We start from the raw sequence: 21,242 nt of genomic DNA on the forward strand, positions 1-21,242 counted from the left end.
CTTGTGCTTATCACTTGTAATACTCATTATCACAATGCTTTAGTTCACCCAGTTCCCGAACTCTCTCAATTCAGATTATTTTACACATATAAAAAAATAGTCATTCAACAGCTACGTTCTATTGTCTGACAAAAAAATATATAGTAAATGAGAACAGCTTTATTGGCAATTCGGCTATATTATATTATGTTATATTATATTATAGTATGTTATATAAAAACACAGTATGTGAGCATGATTTTAACGAGAAAAAACATTAGGCAGGCAGAACGCAAAACGCCGCGATGACGTCATGAATATGCTAATTGACGTATGACGTCATCTAACGACATTTAGCGACTTTTAGGGGAGGCGTTAGCTACTTTCCTTTGAAAATAGTTGGCAACACTGAATGGAACAGCCATTTCGTGATAATCTGATGTAGCAGCCGAGTGCAATGTCGTTGTGTTGGCATCGGGAAGATTTATTATGAAGTGATGCTGTCTGTCTGGGTAAATATTACTGTAAAACCTTTCTTTGATATCCGAGGGAACCAGAGACCTGTTTGTGTAAACTTTTGAATTCTTTGTAGATGAGATCGGATCGTGTGTGATTCACGTGAACCTCGTGTCAGATGATAGTGGAAATTTCCAGTGTAAGTTCAGTATTTTTCTATTCTTGTGTTAGTATCTGGAATGGTACAAATGTTATCAGTGCTGCTAAAACTCTTGTTTTAATGTTTAACAATGTGAGTTCATGTGAGAAAAGTGGTTATTGTGAGAGCAAAGATGAGATGACTTTATTAATGTGTTTCTTTTATCTCTTCTTTGTACCATAGCACTACCGTATTCTTTACTGTGTCATTACCTCATTTTTTTGACCATTTTTGTATAAGGATTCGGGATTTTGGTGAAGTGTAAGAGATTTATTTAAGTTTTCTTTTGGACTGTCTACAGCCTGAACAAGCAGGATATATTTTTGTTCGTGTTCACTCCAAAGTAAATTATTTGGGAGTGTTTGTTCCGTACTGGTTTCCAACCAGTGTTCATCTGTTGGTAATCTAAGTTTTTTTGTTTTTGTTTTTTTTGTTACATTGGAACCGGTGAAACATCATATTATTATTATTTTTTTCTGTAAGTCTACAGTGTCATTTCACTGTGCGACTCTTTGAGTAATAATTCGTATTTAGTAATTTTTCTTATTTTCTTGACATTTATTTATTTTTGCTCAGCTGTGTTTCCGCCGACCGCTGTAACTTCTTTAAAGGAAATAAACAGCAGTCAGATAAAACGTACTCGGTTACTAACGTAACCTCGGTTCTCTCTAGAAGAGGGAACGAGTACTGCGTAAGATATCTTACGCTAGGGGAAAATCCTTTTCCGCGAGATATTGAAGCCAAAAATTATCCTTAATTTTGTAATAATGCAAAACGCGTTGCAGCAGCAATGCAGACATAGGCGAGACAGCTCGCGCGCCTATTGGCTGCTCTGCGGCAACTGCAGCAGCCTATCGAGCGAGGCCTGGCGTGACGCCAGACCCAATCAGGGCACTTCGCGCCCGCTGCGTCACGTCCCGCCGAAATGGGCGTGGTCTAGGCCTATAAATATCGCTCGCAGGCAGCTATTATCTGGTTTTTCATCATCGAAGCAACCAGAGCGTGTGCATGCACGGCAAGATACGCAGTACTCGTTCCCTCTTCTAGAGAGAACCGAGGTTACGTTAGTAACCGAGTACGTTCTCTTACGAGAGGTCTCTCGTACTGCGTAAGATATCTTACGCTAGGGGACCCAATGTAAAACGCCGTGCATGCTGAGATCTGACACCAAAGACCCAAGGGCGAAAGCCCGGGGTACATATAGTGCACAATCACTCAGTGAACTCACAGAGAGTCCGGGAAGAAGGAGGGGTGCAGCCTCACTTTTCCACATAAAGTAGCGTCGAAGGGACGCGAATTTCATCATACAGACAGGGCGGGGTACGGCCTGAACTGATGGGAAAAAATGTGGGTCTTACACAGTTTGCCCAGCTTTAAACTGTCGAACATTGAGCTGTGCTCAGCAAACGCAGCATTCTGAGCTGAACGCATCAGGTCAGATAATACTGGTGGTTTAGACCGACAGCAGCCTGGCCTGCAGGGCGGGAACCTCTAGGTTATAAAACCTTATAAATGTAGACGGGGAGGCCCAGCCTGCCGCCATACAAATATCTTGCAAGGCAATCCCACTTGACCAGGCCCACGAAGAGGCCATGCCTCTCGTGGAATGCGCTCTGACACCCAAAGGGCACTGCATGCCCTTGGAGGCGTATGCCAGCGCTATAGCATCAACTATCCATCTGGATAGGCTCTGTTTCGACGCGGCTAGTCCCTTAGAACGTCCGCTAAACGAAACAAAGAGCTGTTCCGTCTGTCTGAAAACAGACGAGCGAGACACATAAGCTCGTAATGCCCTGACTGGGCAAAGGAGGCTCGCGTCTCTTTCCTCATCAGGGACCGGTAGGGCTGACAGAGAGATAATCTGCGCCCTAAACGGTGTGTTGAGGGATTTTGGAACATAACCGTGCTTAGGTTTGAGTATAACTTTTGAGTCATTGGGCCCAAACTCCATGCACGCCGCGCTCACAGAGAGCGCGTGCAGATCCCCTATGCGCTTCACTGAAGCGAGAGCCAGCAAAAACACAGTTTTGAAAGACAGGTGTTTCAAATCGATTGACTGCAAAGGCTCAAATGGCGCACCTTTCATGGCTTCCAGAACCGTAGAAAGGTCCCATACGGGGACTGAGGGAGGTCTGGGAGGATTCAGTCTCTTAGCTCCTCTAAGGAAGCGGATGACTAAATCGTTCCTTCCTATTGACTGACCAAGCGTTGTTTCTGAGAACGCTGCTATAGCCGCCACATAAACTTTGAGCGTGGAGGGGGCCTTGCCCCCATCCAACAGCTCTTGTAGGAAGGAAAGCACCTCCGTCACATCACAGTTTGTGGGTGACACACCACGGGCTGTGCACCAGCCCGAAAACACTGACCATTTCGAAGAATAGAGTCGTCTTGTAGACGGAGCTCTAGCCTGCGTGATCGTGTTTAATACTCCTTTAGGGAGTCCAACATGTACCCGTTGATGGCCCAGACATGAAGGGACCATAGTTCCGGGTGAGGATGCCAGATCGAGCCGCGGGCCTGTGAGAGGAGATCTCTCCTCACTGGTACTGGCCACGGGGCAGTACTTGCTAACTGCATCACGGCTGGGAACCAAGGTTGGTTTTTCCAGAACGGTGCTACCAGCAGTACTGAGCATCCTTCTTCCCTGATCCGCTCTATAACCTGAGGCAGGAGAGAGACGGGGGGAAAAGCATAGAGCGGGCGGCGGGGCCACACATGGGACAGCGCGCTCCTGCTCTTGGAGAAAAATTCTTGACAGTGAGCGTTTTCTTGAGACGCAAACAGGTCCACTTTCGCTCTGCCGAATTTCTTCCACAGCAGTTGGACTGTCTGTGGGTGTAGGGACCATTCGCCTGCCGGAACATTGTTCCTGGACAGTCTGTCTGGTCCTATATTCATGATCCCTGGCACGTGCGCTGCTCTGAGCGAGCGCAGGTTGCACTGAGCCCATACCAGGAGGCGTTCTGCCAGCCTGTACAGTTTCTCGGATCTGATGCCGCCCTGGCGATTTATGTAGGACACCACAGACATGTTGTCCGAACGGACCAAGACGTGGTGACCTTTTATTTGGGGACAAAAACGCGTCAGCGCGTTGTCTACTGCCAGCATTTCGAGGCAGTTTATGTGCAGGAGCTTCTCCCGTTCTGACCACTGGCCGAAGAACGGTCTGCCCTCGAGCAGCGCTCCCCATCCCGAGGTGGACGCGTCCGTGGACACCACTTTCACCCTCGAGGAAGTCCCCAGGCTTACACCTGATTGGTACCAGTCGTTCGCTTTCCAGGGTTTCAGAGCTGTAACGCATTTCTGATTGACCCTGAGGCGAAGCAAACCGGGTGCCCACGCTTCGCGTGGGACTCGCGCTTTCAGCCAAAACTGCAGCGGGCGCATGCGTAGCAGACCCAGCTGGAGCACTGACGATGCTGAGGCCATGAGACCTAGCATCTTCTGAAATCTTTTGAGCGGGACAGACGCGCCGCAGCGAAAAGAGTTCGCTGTGCGTCGAATGTCTACCGCGCGCTGTTGTGATAGTCGCGCTATCATGGATAGTGAGTCCAGTTCTGTGCCCAGGAAAGATATTTTCTGGCTGGGTGACAGGGAGCTCTTCGCCCAATTGACACTCAGACCCAAATCCTCGAGGTGATCGAGTAAAATGGTCGTGTGTTCTATGAGCACTGCGCGAGATTGCGCTAGAATCAGCCAATCGTCCAAATAGTTCAGCACTCGCATGCCTCTCATTCTGAGGGGTGCGAGCGCCGCGTCCATGCACTTCGTAAATGTACGGGGTGCTAGGGACAAACCGAACGGCAGGACTGTGTACTGATATGCCTGGCCCTCGAAGGCGAATCTCAAATATCGCCTGTGACGTGACGCTATCTGTATTTGAAAATACGCGTCTTTCAGATCTATTGACACAAACCAATCTCCTTGGCGAATCTGCACAAGGATTTGCCTGGTCGTGAGCATCCTGAACTGTCGCTTCACAAGCACTTTGTTCAGCTGCCTTAGATCTAGTATGGGTCTGAGACCCCCGTCTTTTTTCGGTACCAGGAAGTATCTGCTGTATAGCCCTCCCTCGCTCTGATCTTGAGAGAGAGGTTCTATGGCCCCTTTGCTCAATAGTTTCGTCACTTCGGCTCGAAGTAGATGTGCTACTTCTGTTTTTACCGTGGTCTCGACGCGCGCCACATAGCGGCGAGGGCGTCGGCGAAACTGCAGCGAATAGCCTCTTTCTATAATGTTCAGCACCCACTTCGAAACCCCGGGTAGCTTTGCCCATGCGTCTGCATGGATAGCTAGGGGTCGAATACGAAGCGCGCTCCGCTCGCTCAGCGATGGAGAAGCTTCGGTGTGCTGTAACACAAGCGTGTCGCTCGTGACATTTGAGGCATGGGGCGCGCTGATGACAGCGGGCAGATTGCCCGCGCTCGACTCCTCTACGGTGGTTAACCGCGAGGGGGAGGGCTGGGCGGTTCCCGTGGGAACTGTCATGTCTATGTGTGGATGTGGGCGCGGGACAGCGGGCACATTTATCACACCGGAAGCATCGTTCGCTTGCGTGAAGCGAGTGCACGTTGGTTTCGTTTTTACAGAAACCGTGAGACATGCATAACGTGGTGTTAGTGGGCACTGGGTAGTGGGCACGTTCACCATGTTTGAAGCGCAACCGATCTGAGTCGGTTTTATGTGCGCGAGCCCTGTGTGACGGGCTGTGCTTATGTGTAGGGATGGGCACTGGGCAGTGGGCATTCTTACTACACACGAAACACCATCGGCCGTGGCCGGGACACCAGAAAATACACTCTTTTGGGGATTTATCTGGGTAGCCGTGAAAACGGCATTTGTGTGCAGGCAAGCGGGTGACAGAACCGACTTGTTGGCTGCAGAAAACACTGGAACAGTCACATTTTCTGGAACTGGACGAGCGAATAGCTTTGGTGTGAGTCCGGCCGCAGCGGGACTGGAACACCGTCGTTTTCCTAGCTATGCTAGGACGACTTCGGGGCCTCGGGCTTCACCGTGATCCTAGGTCGCGAGCCGCGTCCTGCGGGGCGGCGACCGGATGAGCGGGAGCGCGGTCTCGCGCTTCTGGCCTGGCGGCGTTGTGAAGTGGAGGCAGTGGACTGTGGCTGTGAGCTCTGAGCAGACGGTTTCGCACGGCCTGCTGCAGAGCTGGAGCGCTTCGGGAGGAAGTGCTTCATGGCCTGAGACGCTTTCTGTACCTCTGCGAATCTCTCCGCGAAATCTTTGACGGAGGATCCAAAGAGGCCTGTGCCGGAAAGCGGGGCGTCGAGGAACGCGGTGCGTTCAGACTCGGCCATTTCCGAGAGCGTCAGCCAGAGATGTCTCTCAGATACGGTGAGAGAAGCCATAGTCCGTCCAATGGCTTGCGCTGCGGACTTAGTAGCACGAAGAGCGAGGTCCGTGGCACTCCTTAAGTCCGGCACACAGATCGCGTCAGGTCCTTCCTCATCCAGCTTACGGAGGAGATCGGCCTGGAAGATCTGGAGCGTTGCCATGGTGTGCAACGCTGACGCAGCTTGCCCGGCGGCGGAGAAAGCGCGGTGGAGCAAGCTCGACGTCGTGCGGCAAGCTTTAGAGGGTAGGGCCGGCTTAGCGCGCCGTCCAGCGGAGGGCGGGCATAAGTGGGCCGCTATCGCCTCTTCAACCGGCGGCAGCGAGAGGTATCCTCTGTTCTTGGCATCGTCAACGGCGGAGAATGCCAAAGAAACAGCAGGACGCACTCTAGCAGAATAGGGGGCGCTCCAGGACTTGGCGACTTCTTCGTGTAACTCAGGAAGAAAAGGCGCCGGTCTGGACACAGGCGAAGCGTGCTCCCCAGGCAGGAAAAATCCATCCAGCCGGTTGTGAGCGGGCTGCTCAGGCGAAGACCACTCGAGGCCGAGGCTCGCCGCGGCCTGTGCGAGTACTCGCATGAGTTCCGTCTCAATAGAAGCTCTCTTGCCTGACGAAGTGCGGGCAGGGGGCGCGGGGTCCTCAGAGCCCGCCCAATCCTCACTGCCTGACGCCAGGATAGAGCAGGAATCATCCTCTCCCAGCAGGGCTTCCTCATCCGCGATATCAACGGAAGCGGCGGCAGACGGCGGCCGCTGTCCGTCAGGAAGCGAAACAGAAGAAGCCGGGGAAGCAAGCGGGCGAACCGGCGAGCTTTGGCGGCTGAGGGAGGGTTCCGGGGCCCGCTGGGCACGGCGCTTTTTACGGCGCGACGCCGCGGCGGGCGGGGGAGCAGTCTCGGTGAAGACGGCTAGGCGAGTCCTCAGAGTCGCCATTGCCATCAGCTCGCAGTGAGGGCATCCGCCGTCAGCGAGCGCGAGAGCTGCATGTTCCTCACCCAGGCAGGAAACGCAGATCACGTGGCGGTCCCCGTCGCTGAGTGTGGCTCTGCACGAGCCGCAGGAAGGCATCTTTAAAAAGACGCTAGCTCTTTTAGAAATGTGTGTCGCGGCGGCGACACACACACACAGAAATACAGTGCAAATAAAAGAGAAGGATATAAGCGCCGGAAAGCGCAGCAGGAAGGCAGGAAGGCGGCGCGGCCAGCGACTTCAGTGACTCGTCCCGCTGAAGGTGCTCTCTCTCGACGGCGCGGCTTCTAATCCAGCTCCAGCGATGCGTGTGCTTCGCTTGAAGGATGAAAAATCAGATAATAGCTGCCTGCGAGCGATATTTATAGGCCTAGACCACGCCCATTTCGGCGGGACGTGACGCAGCGGGCGCGAAGTGCCCTGATTGGGTCTGGCGTCACGCCAGGCCTCGCTCGATAGGCTGCTGCAGTTGCCGCAGAGCAGCCAATAGGCGCGCGAGCTGTCTCGCCTATGTCTGCATTGCTGCTGCAACGCGTTTTGCATTATTACAAAATTAAGGATAATTTTTGGCTTCAATATCTCGCGGAAAAGGATTTTCCCCTAGCGTAAGATATCTTACGCAGTACGAGAGACCTCTCGTAAGAGAACCCCTATACAAATAAGTTAATCTGTTGCGTGTGTGTTTCTTTTTCCTGACCACCCGGTTACACATGAGCACGGGTGAACCAAGGACTTGAATGAGGGGCCGAATTCGGCGAAATGTAAGTTTATTTAATTACAAATAAAATAAAAATGATGAAGACCAGTTTATTCACTTCAAGACATGTAAAACATCCGCGTTTGCGCATCGCCTTAGGCCTACTACTACAACTGGAGTTGTAGGAGGCGAGAGGACGCTGGCACTGTCTGTTGCCGCTTCTCCCTTAAGAAAACGTCTTTTGTGTATAATTTTATTTATTTTTATCATACCTGTTGTTGCTGGCAATCTCCTTTGTAAAATGCCGGCCAGTTCCTGAGCTGTTGCATCAGAGATTTTACTACTGTTTTACTGGCCTTGTGGTCTTGATATCACTCATCGACACCAGCATCAAGATTGTCTAAACGGACGATCGTCTAAAACGGACAACACTTCACTGCCAAGTTAGCCATCGCCGGACAAGGTAACATCTCCCCGGCTTAGCGAGCAGCCACTTGCCAGCCGGCTGGATAATCTTCGGATCCACTCTGTAGCGACATGATGCTAAAGTACTCCATCCCGCAACTGCTTAATTTAAGGCATAACAGCAGTCCAACATATATCTCAGCCATTAAACAACTTAAACTTCAAAGCCGACCCCGCTACATCCATAGAAGCTGCCATAGAAAATTGTTTTCTCCCAGTCAAGTGACTCCATTCCATCTCTCTGGTCAACCGAGCGCATTGTCGCACGTCATCTACGTCATCAGAACGCCTCTCTACTTGGAATAAATAGCGTTGGGAAGTCTACTTGCATAAGACCCGTCACCATGGAGCGGAACATAAAACGTGGAGTGGATTTCAGTGTACTTCGTTCTCTACAGTACACCACTCCATCTAACATCAAAATAGAACTGTTTAACACACAGTCCCTCACAAATAAATCTTGTCTTATACACAGCCACATATTGGACAGGAATATTGATATCATGTGTCTTACTGAGACCTGGCATCAGCCAGAGGGATTTTTTGCATTAAATGAAGCATGTCCTCCTGGTTATCAATACTTGGAGAAAGCCCGCCACTCCGGTCGCGGTGGTGGCCTAGCAATACTACACCGCAGTGACTTAAAACTCACCCCGCTGTCTCTGCCTGAACTGTACAGTTTTGAATGCCTTGCTTTCAGATGTAAACCACCTTTCACTATGACTATCCTTCTCATTTACCGGCCTCCGAAGCAAAATCCAGCCTTTATCTCAGAGATAAATGAATTTCTCACTTCACTCTGTACCACATCTGCAAACATCGTTATACTTGGAGATTTTAACATTCATGTTGACACCCCCTTCTGTCATCCAGCAGTTGATTTCTTACAGCTATTGGACGTTCTAAATCTCAAACAGCATGTTGACGTCCCAACACACAACAGAGGACATACACTTGATCTGGTCATTACTGACTCTGCTCCCATTGAAAATCTGCTGGTATACGATCTCGGAGTGTCCGATCACAAAATCATCTCAATGGAGGCAAACTTTTCTCATTACATCAAACCAAAACGCCAAATCCATTTCAGAAACATAAAAAATATAAATCCAGACACTTTGGCTTTGGACCTCCTGAAAATCCCATCAGCTACTTTTACATCAGTAAATGAATCAGTGGATTTTTATAACAGCACCCTGAGCAGTGTTTTGGACCTCCACGCACCTGTAAAAACACGAACAGTTACTTTTTCATGTACATCTCCCTGGTTCACCCCAGAACTACGGAGAATGAAAACAGCAGGGCGTGTACTTGAGCGGCGTGTTTCAAAAACTGGACTTACTGTGCACAAAATAGCCTATCAAGAACATCAAAAGGCCTACTCAATGTCACTAAAAAAAGCAAGGACACAGTTCTACTCAAACATCATCAGTAAAAATCAGGGAAACTCTAAGCAGCTCTTCTTTACCATAAACCATCTCACCAAGCCACAAATTATTTCACACAATGACACATCAGAAGAGAAATGCAACAGTTTCATCACTTTCTTCAGGAAAAAAGTTGAGACCATCCGCTCTGTCCTCTCCAGCACCCCTGCTCTATCTGTCCCTACTGCCGACCCACAGCTTGGGACTTTCCAGCCTCTCTGTTGTTTTTCTGAAGTCTCTAAGCAACAAGTTGAGGACATCATCGGCAGGATGAAAGCTACCACCTGTACGCTGGACCCTTTTCCCACAGTCCTGGTGAAAACACACATCAGTTCTCTTAGTCCCCTAATAACCAAAGTTATCAACCTTTCTCTACGCACTGGTCATGTTCCATCTGCTCTTAAAACTGCTGTTATCAAACCCATTCTAAAAAAAACCCACTTCCGACCCTGAAGTTCTTGCAAACTACAGGCCTATTTCTAACCTTCCATTCTTGTCCAAAGTTCTAGAAAAAGTTGTTGCTGCCCATCTTCAGGATCATCTAAATTCAAATTCCCTTTTTGAAAAATTTCAGTCCGGTTTCCGTTCCGCTCACAGTTCCGAAACAGCCCTGATCAGGGTCACAAATGACCTGTTGATGGCGGCTGACTCTGGCACACCATCACTCCTCATCCTACTGGATCTATCTGCAGCTTTTGATACGGTTGATCACAATATCCTCCTTCAGCGCCTCCATCATACTATTCGACTCTCTGACACTTCTTTGAGTTGGTTCCAGTCCTACCTGTCTGGAAGATCAGAGTATGTCTCTCTGGGAGGTGTAAAGTCTCAGACGCATACAGTCACATGCGGTGTCCCTCAAGGGTCGGTTCTTGGCCCGATTCTATTCATCATCTATACTCTTCCCCTTGGCCACATAATCAACAGACATGGAATATCATTTCACTGCTATGCCGATGACACTCAGCTGTATATAAAAACCAACCTCATCCCATCTTCAGCCACTCTGTCATCATTGAGCTCCTGCCTTGAGGAGATTGAGGCATGGATGAAGGCAAACTTCCTACAGCTTAATGGCTCCAAAACGGAAGCTATTTTAGTTGGTACATCACACCAGGTCCAGTCATCACCCATAACCCACATCTCTTTCTCTGGTCAAAACATACCACTATCATCGACAGTCACCAACCTGGGCGTAAGATTTGATGCTCAACTCACATTCGACGCCCATATAAAACTTCTGTGTAAGACCTCCTTCTATCACCTAAGGAACATTGCTAAACTCCGTCCCACACTTGGTCTGTCAGATGCTGAAAAACTTGTACATGCTTTTGTATCCTCGAGGCTGGACTACAGCAACGCTCTCCTCTTTGGGATTCCGGGAAAAAGCCTTCAAAAACTACAAAACATTCAGAACAATGCTGCAAGGATCCTAATGAGGATAAGGAAATATGACCATATCACTCCCATCCTTCACTCACTCCACTGGCTTCCTGTTTCATACCGGATTAACTATAAAATCATCCTACTTACCCATCAATGCATTCACGGCAACGCACCCCCGTATTTAAAGGAACTACTCACAAAACAAAACTCTTCACGCAACCTCCGCTCTGGAAACAAAGCCCTTCTTCAACCACCTAGAACTAAGCTCCGCACTATGGGGGATCGAGCCTTCTGCTCAGCCGCACCGCATCTTTGGAATTCCCTTCCAGAAAACCTAAGGGCTCCTCAAGCCATAGACTCTTTTAAGAAAGGACTAAAAACCTACCTTTTTAAGCAAGCATTTTCTACTCTTTGCTAACTTTTTACTTTATTGTACTCTTCCCGGTTTTTAACTTTGTTTATACTCTGTAGCACTTTGGGATTGTTTTTAACTATGAAAAGTGCTTTACAAATAAAATATATTATTATTATTATTATTACTACAGGGTTCATTTTCAAAACGTAAATGTAAGAAACCTATCCAAGATGATTATGACGATGAGTACTATTATTTAACTAAAGTTATGATTACAAATGCCTTTATTTGAATGTATTTTTATCCGCCGGGATGATAGAATTGACGTCATTACGTGATGACGTAAAAGAACTGGTGAACCGTTTTTTTGAACCGGTTCATTGAAACGAACTGTCCGAAAGAACCGGTTCGCGGAAAAGAACCGGACTTCCCATCACTATTTCACACTAGCAGCGTTTGTCACGCGCGGCTGAACCGCGGCGTGTGGACAGACAGAGTACTCTATAATGGATAAGTTGGCATTGCTTTATTTCGTTTTCAAATACATTTAAAGGGGTCATGAACTGGATTAATTATTTTATAATGTTGCCTGGGGTGCCCTTATAATGTTAGTATGATTTCAGCCTCAGATTTGAATGCTCTGTTTTAAGGGGCGTGTCTGCTGTGAGACCACAGTGCAAACGCCCACTGTTGTGATTGGCTGACATGCTTGCATATGAAATAGCTAGTATTACATGAACTCTCTCGAAAACTTTTACTACGTTTTTACTATTACAGCTATCGAGATGAACAAATCGTGAAAAGTATCGTTTAAAGCATTATATTTAAATCTATTTCATCACATGAAAGGTTGCAGCATGATGAGCACTGACTGAGCAGATGACAGACAGTCTGTTGATCGCGTGAATAAAGATCTTATCATTGCAACGCAATTTTTGCACTCTCACAAATGCTTACACCAAATCACAATGCAAACACGATGTGAATACACAGTAAGAGCTTCGTTGTGTAGTGTAACAGTGTCATTATTTCATCACGAGTTTGGTAAGTGTCCAGATAAGCGCTCGCGCTGTGCTGTTTGATTGACAGCTTGGGCGATTGGAAAGGGATCGTTCTTTGATCGCTTTCTGTATATAATTTAATAACAGTTTTAAAAAGATTATTTTCATAATACTACGAGAAATTATGTGAAGTTGATCGTTTAGTCACTGATGCATAAACAGTATTGAACGATTTTAAGAGAAATATCTGAACTTTAATAATTACACAGAAATCACTGATCGCAGATCAGGCATTAGAATACACATGGTTACTTACATGTTGCTGGCAGATCCGTGCCGGGAAATTGTGATTGACTGATTTAATAAAGTTTAACCATGCTGGAATCCGAAGGAAGCTTATGCAGACTGTCTTCTTCCACAAACAGGCACTGCACAATATTTAGTAAACAGCATGTTTATTGCTTGGAAGTAGTTCGATCCGGTTTAGCAATTATCATATCGTCCTATGTTATTTAGCATGTTTGGGCGAATCGGTGGGCGGGGCTAAACCGTGTTGAAGTAGGTGTTGATCTTCTTTTGTGGAGGCGGTGTTTTATCCTCTTTGACGTCATAGTTCCCCACTTTGAAAAACGAGTCGTTTGCTGAGCCTGATGTCTATAAAAGCTTTTATTGGACTAACAAGGTAGTTTTCAGTTCTGAAACTTACAGGATATTATTATAGTATGATGATCTCTTATATGTCAAAAGCTCAAGGAAATTTTGATTTCTCAGTTCATCACCCCTGAGAGAAAAGACTTGTCAAGAAGCTTATTTTATTAAAAATGTCATTTATATATCTTTTGGTTCATCTTTGTTTTTATTGTTCTGGCAACAAGTTTGTTTTTGGACATTTGTTTTCTTTTTAAATTGCTGTTGGTAATTTGATTGACTGTTTAAAACACAATAGTTCTCTTACGAGAGGTCTCTCGTACTGCGTAAGATATGTTACGCTAGGGGAAAATCCTTTTTCCGCGAGATATTGAAGCCAAAAATTATCCTTAATTTTGTAATAATGCAAAACGCGTTGCGGCAGCATGCAGACATAGGCGAGGCAGCTCGCGCGCCTATTGGCTGCTCTGCGGCAACTGCAGCAGCCTATCGAGCGAGGCCTGGCGTGACGCCAGACCCAATGAGGGTGCTTCGCGCCCGCTGCGTCACGTCCCGCCGAAACGGGCGTGGTCTAGGCCTATAAATACCGCTCGCAGGCAGCTATTATCTGATTTTTCATCCTTCAAGCGAAGCACACGCATCGCTGGAGCTGGAGAAGAAGCCGCGCCGTCTGAGAGAGAGCACCTTCAGCGGGACGAGTCACTGAAGTCGCTGGCCGCGCCGCCTTCCTTGCCTTCCTGCTGCGCTTTCCGGCGCTTATATCCTTTGATTACTCTGTACTCTGTGTGTGTGTGTGTGTGTGTGTCGCGGCGGCTAAAAGAGCTAGCGTCTTTTTCAAGATGCCTTCCTGCGGCTCGTGCAGAGCCACGCCACGCCAAGCATCCGGTCTGCTTCGCCTCAAGGTCAATCAGAAGTGCGTCACAGCTCTGAAACCTTGGAGAGCGGACGACTGGTACCAATCAGGTGTAAGCCTGGGGACTTCCTCGAGGGTGAGAGTGGTGTCCACGGATGCATCCACCTCGGGATGGGGAGCGCTGCTCGAGGGCAGACCATTCTTCGGCCAGTGGTCAGAACGGGAGAAGCTCCTGCACATAAACTGCCTCGAAATGCTGGCAGTAGACAACGCGCTGACGCGTTTTTGTCCCCAAATAAAAGGACGCCACGTCCTGGTCCGCTCGGACAACATGTCTGTGGTGTCCTACATAAATCGCCAGGGCGGCCTCAGGTCCAGGAGCCTGTACAGGCTAGCAGAACGCCTCCTGGTATGGGCTCAGCGCAACCTGCGCTCGCTCAGAGCAGCGCACGTGCCAGGGCTCCTAAATATAGGACCAGACAGACTGTCCAGGAACAATGTTCCGGCAGGCGAATGGTCTCTACACCCACAGCAGTCCAACTGCTGTGGAAGAAATTCGGCAGAGCGGAAGTAGACCTGTTCGCGTCTCAAGAAAACGCTCACTGTCCGGAATTTTTCTCCAAGAGCAGGGACGCGCTGGCTCATGTATGGCCCCGCCACCCGCTCTATGCTTTTCCCCCCGTCTCTCTCCTGCCTCAGGTGATAGAGCGGATCAGGGAAGAAGGATGCTCAGTACTGCTTGTAGCACCGTTCTGGGAAAACCAACCTTGGTTCCCAGTTGTGATGCAGTTAGCGAGCACTGCCCCGTGGCCAGTGCCAGTGAGGAGAGACCTCCTCTCTCAGGCCCACGGCTCGATCTGGCATCCTCACCCGGAATTGTGGTCCCTTCATGTCTGGGCCATCAACGGGTACATGTTGAACTCCCTAAGGGAGTATTAAACACGATCACGCAGGCTAGAGCTCCGTCTACGAGACGGCTCTACTCCTCGAAATGGTCAGTGTTTTCGGGCTGGTGCACAGCCCGTGGCGTGTCACCCACAGACTGTGGAGTGACGGAGGTGCTTTCCTTCCTACAAGAGCTGTTGGATAAGGGCAGGACCCCTTCCAGAATGCTGCGTCTACTGAGCACAGCTCGATGATCGACAGTGAAAAGCAGTAGCACAAGATGTGCCTGGGCAAACTGTGTAAGACCCACATTTCCCCATCAGTTCAGGCCGTACCCCGCCCTGTTTGTATGATGAAAATTCGCGTCTAAGCGACGCTGCCATATGTGGAAGAGTGCGGCTTCGCCCCTCCCTCTTCCCGGACTCCCTGTGAGTTCCCTGGGTGATTGTGCACTATATGAACCCCGGGCTTTCGCCCTTGGGTCTTTGGTGTCAGATCTCAGCATACACGGCGTTTTGCATTGGGTCCCCTAGTGTAAGATATCTTACGCAGTACGAGAGACCTCTCGTAAGAGAACGTACTCGGTTACTAACGTAACCTCGGTTCTCTCTAGAAGAGGGAACGAGTACTGCGTATCTTGCCGTGCATGCGCACGCTCTGGTTGCTTCGATAATGAAAAAACAGATAATAGCTGCCTGCGAGCGGTATTTATAGGCCTAGACCACGCCCATTTCGGCGGGACGTGACGCAGCGGGTGCGAAGCACCCTCATTGGGTCTGGCGTCACGCCAGGCCTCGCTCGATAGGCTGCTGCAGTTGCCGCAGAGCAGTCAATAGGCGCGCGAGCTGCCTCGCCTATGTCTGCATGCTGCCGCAACGCGTTTTGCATTATTACAAAATTAAGGATAATTTTTGGCTTCAATATCTCGCGGAAAAAGGATTTTCCCCTAGCGTAAGATATCTTGCGCAGTACTCGTTCCCTCTTCTAGAGAGAACCGAGGTTACGTTAGTAACAGAGTACGATATCATCAATGCACTTTTTGGTTAAGTAATTTGTATAAAACCAACAGGATGTCCAGTATCTCAAACGCTTGCTAATTACTTTTTAATTCGACACGCCCACTCGCGCAAAAGAGATTCACATGCAAATCTCCACATGGAACGCGAACGCCCTCGTTACCTCAAACACAAAACACCAAAAAAACTTCACAAGTCTCTGCTTTTCGTCGAGTTTGGAAGACACGTCTGAGCTTACATTGGATTTACCTAAGAAGAAGAACACGATTTGAAGACAAGAAAGATGTAAGGTAAGAAATTCTTACTTGTTAGTTTATGGTATTGTTGCATAAACTTCACATTGCAGTTGAACTGTTGCTAGATATATGGTGAATATTATACTATTTAGACCCGTGTTTCCTGTTAAATACTGTTTGTGGATATCTGCTCAAACATAGATATGTATAACCATAATGTTTAATATTTTGGAGCGCGCTGTGGGTTTGAGTATCATATTTTGGAGCGCGCTGTGGGTTTTAATGTATCATATTTTGGAGCGCGATTGCGTTTGAAAGGAAAAATGCACCAAACATTAGGCTTTGTTTTTACTATTATCTCATTTCATATCATCATAACGAATGGAAACATTTGAAGTAACATATGATAATCAATATATTTTTCTCTAGCGTAGTTGTTCTTGAAATCTTTTGGAAGATTTAATTTATTGTTATTATTATTTTATGCAGCACTGCGTAGCCTATGCCTACAAGGCACAACAAACCTGGTGTTCATTATATATTGTTGGAAACGTGTGTGTGTGTGTGTGTGTGTGTGTGTGTGTGTATTCGGTGAATTTTAAAAAGAAATTAACCAGAAAAATCTAAAATCTATTCCCAAAATCGTGCAGCCCTATAGTTTCTCTTGATATCAGTATGTTCACAGTTGTTTCTTTTTTTTTTTCTTTCAGGGACCAGATGCAACTGAGTCCTGCTGACTTCAACATTCACATGAGTCTCTGTACATGAACATGGTAAAGTGAAAATCAAACACCTTGGAAATGAAAGGTATGTACAATGTTTTTAGGAATGGCACAAAGGTCTCTGTCTTTGGATCATTGTTTTCATTGTTTGCTCTTTTGTCATTTGTATTTTTGGATTGTGTTGTGTTGTAAATAAATCCAAACAATCTAAAAGCCATTCTTTTTTAAATCTCCTCATTCTTTGTGCAAGGTTGCTCTGAATGACAGGGCCTGATCGCTCCTAATAGGGCAGTTAGGGGAGTGTCTTTGTCTTTCTCAGGTGTGAAAAGCTTACACATTCATGAGATGATCACGCCTCTTCGCATATGGCTTTGTCACACAAAACACGTCTTAGAAATTTTAAATCAATATATTGTCTTATCTGAATGAGCAGTCAGGGTGATTTGCACATAGTTTTGGAGCAAATATTCTAGGCTATGTCATACAATTTTCAAAAGTCTTGTGAAGAAATAATCAGTATGGGTTTCATGGCCTTATTTCAGTGAGATTTTTTTTTTGTATTTTCACAAACCACGCATAAATGTCATTATCTCAAAACTACAAACTTTTACATACATGCTGCTGATATATTATTGTAGCAGAGTTTGTGCTGAATACAGTGTAATTAGACTTTAGCCATGAAAATGTCACTAGTAACAGAAAAAAACACAAATGTCAGAGCATGTCAGACCACCTCCAGGGCCCAGAAAACAGCTCAGACCTCAGAGGGTTAAAAAGTAATTTATTCTTGCAAGAAGGCCCAGTTGCCACACAGAAGTCACAAGTACAGTCTGTGGAACAAGTGCGACCAGGAGAGAGGGGCAGGCCAGTCTTTATACTCTGTTATTGTTATCTTCCAAGGTTCTTTAAACTCCATAGATGGATAAGACACCACCAGTGATCCTATTATACACTGAACTTTAGTTTAGCTTACTTACAGCCTGCAAGTCCTAAATTGGACACCCTCTGACCTTAGGGGTCAGGGCTTCAGCCTTCAAAGCTCTACCCCTCTTTCTCCTGCTTCGCAGGCGTTTCACATCAATCATTATATCACATAGTCAGCAGCACACATAGAAGTCAATCTAGTGTATGTTAATGAAAATCAAAGTAAGTAATGAAAATCAAAAATCTCCCATTACAAACTAAACTACTGAAAGAAGTGTTAGCCGTAGTGGAAGAGCCTCTCCTCAATATTATTAACTCATCTTTATCTTTAGGTCATGTTCCAAGAACATTTAAACTGGCAGTTATAAAACCTCTCATTAAGAAACCACAATTAGATCATAATAACCTAGCAAATTATAGACCCATTTCAAATCTTCCATTTATGTCTAAAATATTAGAAAAAGTGGTGTCCGCTCAACTGGGCTCTTTCTTGCAACAAAATGATATCTATGAAAAGTTTCAGTCTGGATTCAGACCGCACCATAGCACTGAAACGGCGCTCGTTAAAATCACAAATGATTTACTTTTAGCTTCTGACCAAGGCTGTATCTCAATACTAGTTTTACTTGATCTTAGTGCTGCGTTCGATACTATAGATCACACAATACTCTTAGATCGACTACAAAATTATACTGGTGTTCAAGGACAAGCATTAAGCTGGTTCAAATCATACCTATCTGACGCTACCATTTTGTCTATTTAAATGGAGAAAAATCGATCATAACTCCAGTAAACTATGGAGTGCCGCAGGGATCTGTGTTAGGCCCTCTGTTATTCTCAATATATATGATGCCACTTGGAAATATTATAAGGAAACATGGAATTAGTTTCCATTGTTATGCTGACGACACTCAAATATATATTTCATCACGGCCGGATGAAAATGCTAAATTTTCCAAATTGACAGAGTGTGTTAAAGATATAAAAGATTGGATGACGCGTAATTTTCTTTTATTAAATCCAGACAAGACAGAGGTAATACTTATCGGTTCAAAAAACAGCCCACAAAACCTCGCACAATACAACTTTAACATCATAGGATGTCCTGTTACTTTATCCTCTACAGTAAAAGACCTGGGTGTTATACTCGATTGCAACCTGTCTTTTGAAAATCATATTTCATATGTTACAAAAACAGCCTTTTTCCACCTTAGAAACATTGCTAAGCTACGTAATATGCTATCAGTTTCTGATGCAGAAAAGTTAGTTCATGCATTCATGACCTCGAGACTAGATTACTGTAATGCTTTATTAGCTGGTTGTCCTGCATCCTCAATAAACAAGCTACAGTTAGTCCAAAATGCCGCCGCTAGAGTTCTTACTAGATCAAGAAAATATGATCATATAATTGTCAATTTAACATATCTTCTATCGCCCTATAATCCATCGCGCTTTTTAGGATCACTAAATTCAAGGCTTTTGGTCATACCTAGGATATCCAGAACCACCAAAGGAGGGAGAGCATTTTCACATTTGACTCCAAATCTCTGGAATAGTCTTCCTGATACTGTTCGTTGCTCAGACTCGCTCTCCCAGTTTAAAACTAGATTAAAGTCGCATCTCTTCAGCCAGGCATTCATATAATATTTTTAATCTTACAGTTCAAACTACAATCTGGCCTCTAGCTCATAAATGACTGAGCCTGGGTTCTCCCAAGGTTTTTTTTTTTCTCCATTAGGTCACCTGATGGAGTTTTATGACACCATTAGGTCACTTGATGGAGTTTTTCGGTTCCTTGCCACTGTTGCCTTTGGCTTGCTCAGTTGGGGATATTTTGGGGATATTTAATTTAATTTTATCAATCAATAAATTCCAATTGAAACAAACCTTGTTGTATTATTTTAATTTAATACTGTGAAGCTGCTTTGATACAATCTGTATTGTGAAAAGCACTATACAAATATACTTGACTTGACTTGACTTGACTTGACAATCATTTTGGGTTATTATTTGTTGATCTAAAAGCGAAAACAGTGTCACAACACCCAGGATTTTTAAGTATAGACATTCCCCTTGATATCATATCATCTTCTAATCTAAAGAAAACAGAATGATGACATATAGTGATACCTCATAATAGCTGTGTTAGAACTGATATACAAACACCAACCCACTACTATTACCACTGCTAGGTACTAGTATTGAGCATTTGAGCAACTAAATGACAATATAGCTTCACTCCAGATGTACAGTAGTGTAGAAAAGAAGTGACCAGTATTACAGTGTACCCCTATGGTTGGTTTATGCCTTCCCTGAAAAAAAATATTGTATTGTATTATATTGTTATTTGGACGTGGGCTAATAGGAAAGACATGTATTTTCAGAAAACATTAAAGTTTGGTTAAACAACAATGAACACAGTGTAATTTAACATGTTCTTTTTATTTGAGAACAAACTGCAGAATTTTTAAATAAATTCATCAGGAAGTTGTTTAAGAAATTCATAAGAACCGTTTTTCACAGTATACTTAACAGTACAAGCATTTGTCCGAAGATAATCTAGTGTGTGATTGGTTATTAGTAGTGATGGGTCGTTCGCGAATGAGCCGGATCTAAGAGCCGGCTCTTGTAGGTGAACATCGGGAGCTGGCCACATATCTGAAAAGCCGACTCTATTTTTAAAGATATAGCCTATAGAAATTAAATCATTATGTAATAATGAAATAATGAATGATTTTAATTTTATTCAAAATAATTGACTAATTCAAAGAACAACAAAAAAATAATGATATAGGCCTAAAGGGGCACACACATTCGTTTCGACTGTCTGATCAGCCTCACATTCTGTTCCTGTCAATCATACACGCGATGTCAACCAATTAAACTGCATGAGGGAGGGCCGAGCAAACACACACACACACACACACACACACACACACACTAGAGATGCGGATAAACCGCGGATCGGGCGGCTGACGTGACGAAAAATAATATTTTAATTAAATTCGGGCAGGTGGCGGTTGAACCAATCAAATGAAAAAAGTTTCATCAAGCGGTGACGTATGTGTGCTTACTGGGAACATAATAAAGACACCTGGACTCGGTCGAGACCAAAAGCCATATTTGGCAAAACCAGTGGCCGAGACTGAGACAAGTCCGAGTCCGAATACCAGCGAGTCCGAGACAAGTCCGAGACCATAAAAAAACGGTCTCGAGTACTACAGCCCTACAGTGATAATTACAATGAGAGTGACGATGACAGTAGGCTACACACACAACTAAACTAAGCAAAGATTGTATACAGAATCAAGAAAGTAAAGAAAAGTGAAGAAAGAGAGAGAGAGAGAGAGAGAGAGAGAGAGAGAGAGAGAAGAAAAGAGAATGGCAAGATTACAATCAGTTCACTACAACCTACGAGAAACATCAAAGAATCAGGGTCAGTTTAAAGGGGCACAATAACTTAGAAACGCATCTAAAGGCTGTGAACGGGTACTTGCATTGACTTTGGTTGCTGAATAAGTCCAGATGCAGGAGATTCTTGAGATTCTTGATGATTTTGCCAGGATTGCGCTGAAGCGTTCGTTTGGGTTCTAGAAATACTATAAACATTTGGGAAAGTTTGTGGGTAAGAATGGAGTTAATGTCCTTGTGTATTGGAAGTTTATCTCTA

The 21,242-nt window shown here is 45.7% G+C and overlaps 2 protein-coding genes across 3 annotated transcripts in view; one reads left to right on the forward strand and one right to left on the reverse strand.

Moving 5' to 3' along the window:
* The window catches only part of LOC309482889 (uncharacterized protein), a 201,252-nt gene that overhangs the window by 140,009 nt on the left and 40,001 nt on the right, over nt 1–21,242 (forward strand). The window lies entirely within an intron of this gene.
* Nucleotides 1–21,242, reverse strand: part of LOC309482910 (uncharacterized protein) — a 402,133-nt gene that overhangs the window by 118,033 nt on the left and 262,858 nt on the right. Inside the window, exon 2 of one of the 2 annotated variants that reach the window (XM_082148512.1) lies at nt 1,271–2,202. In XM_082148512.1, coding sequence (XP_082004638.1) covers nt 2,088–2,202 — 115 coding nt within the window. In that variant the 3' untranslated portion in view covers nt 1,271–2,087. Of the gene's footprint in view, nt 1–1,270; nt 3,211–21,242 lie in introns of those variants that run through there. The other variant, XM_082148511.1, reaches the window with a different exon arrangement.

The sequence above is a fragment of the Leuciscus leuciscus genome (genome assembly GCF_965113295.1).
Source record: "Leuciscus leuciscus genome assembly, chromosome: 19".
NCBI lineage: Eukaryota > Metazoa > Chordata > Actinopteri > Cypriniformes > Leuciscidae > Leuciscus > Leuciscus leuciscus.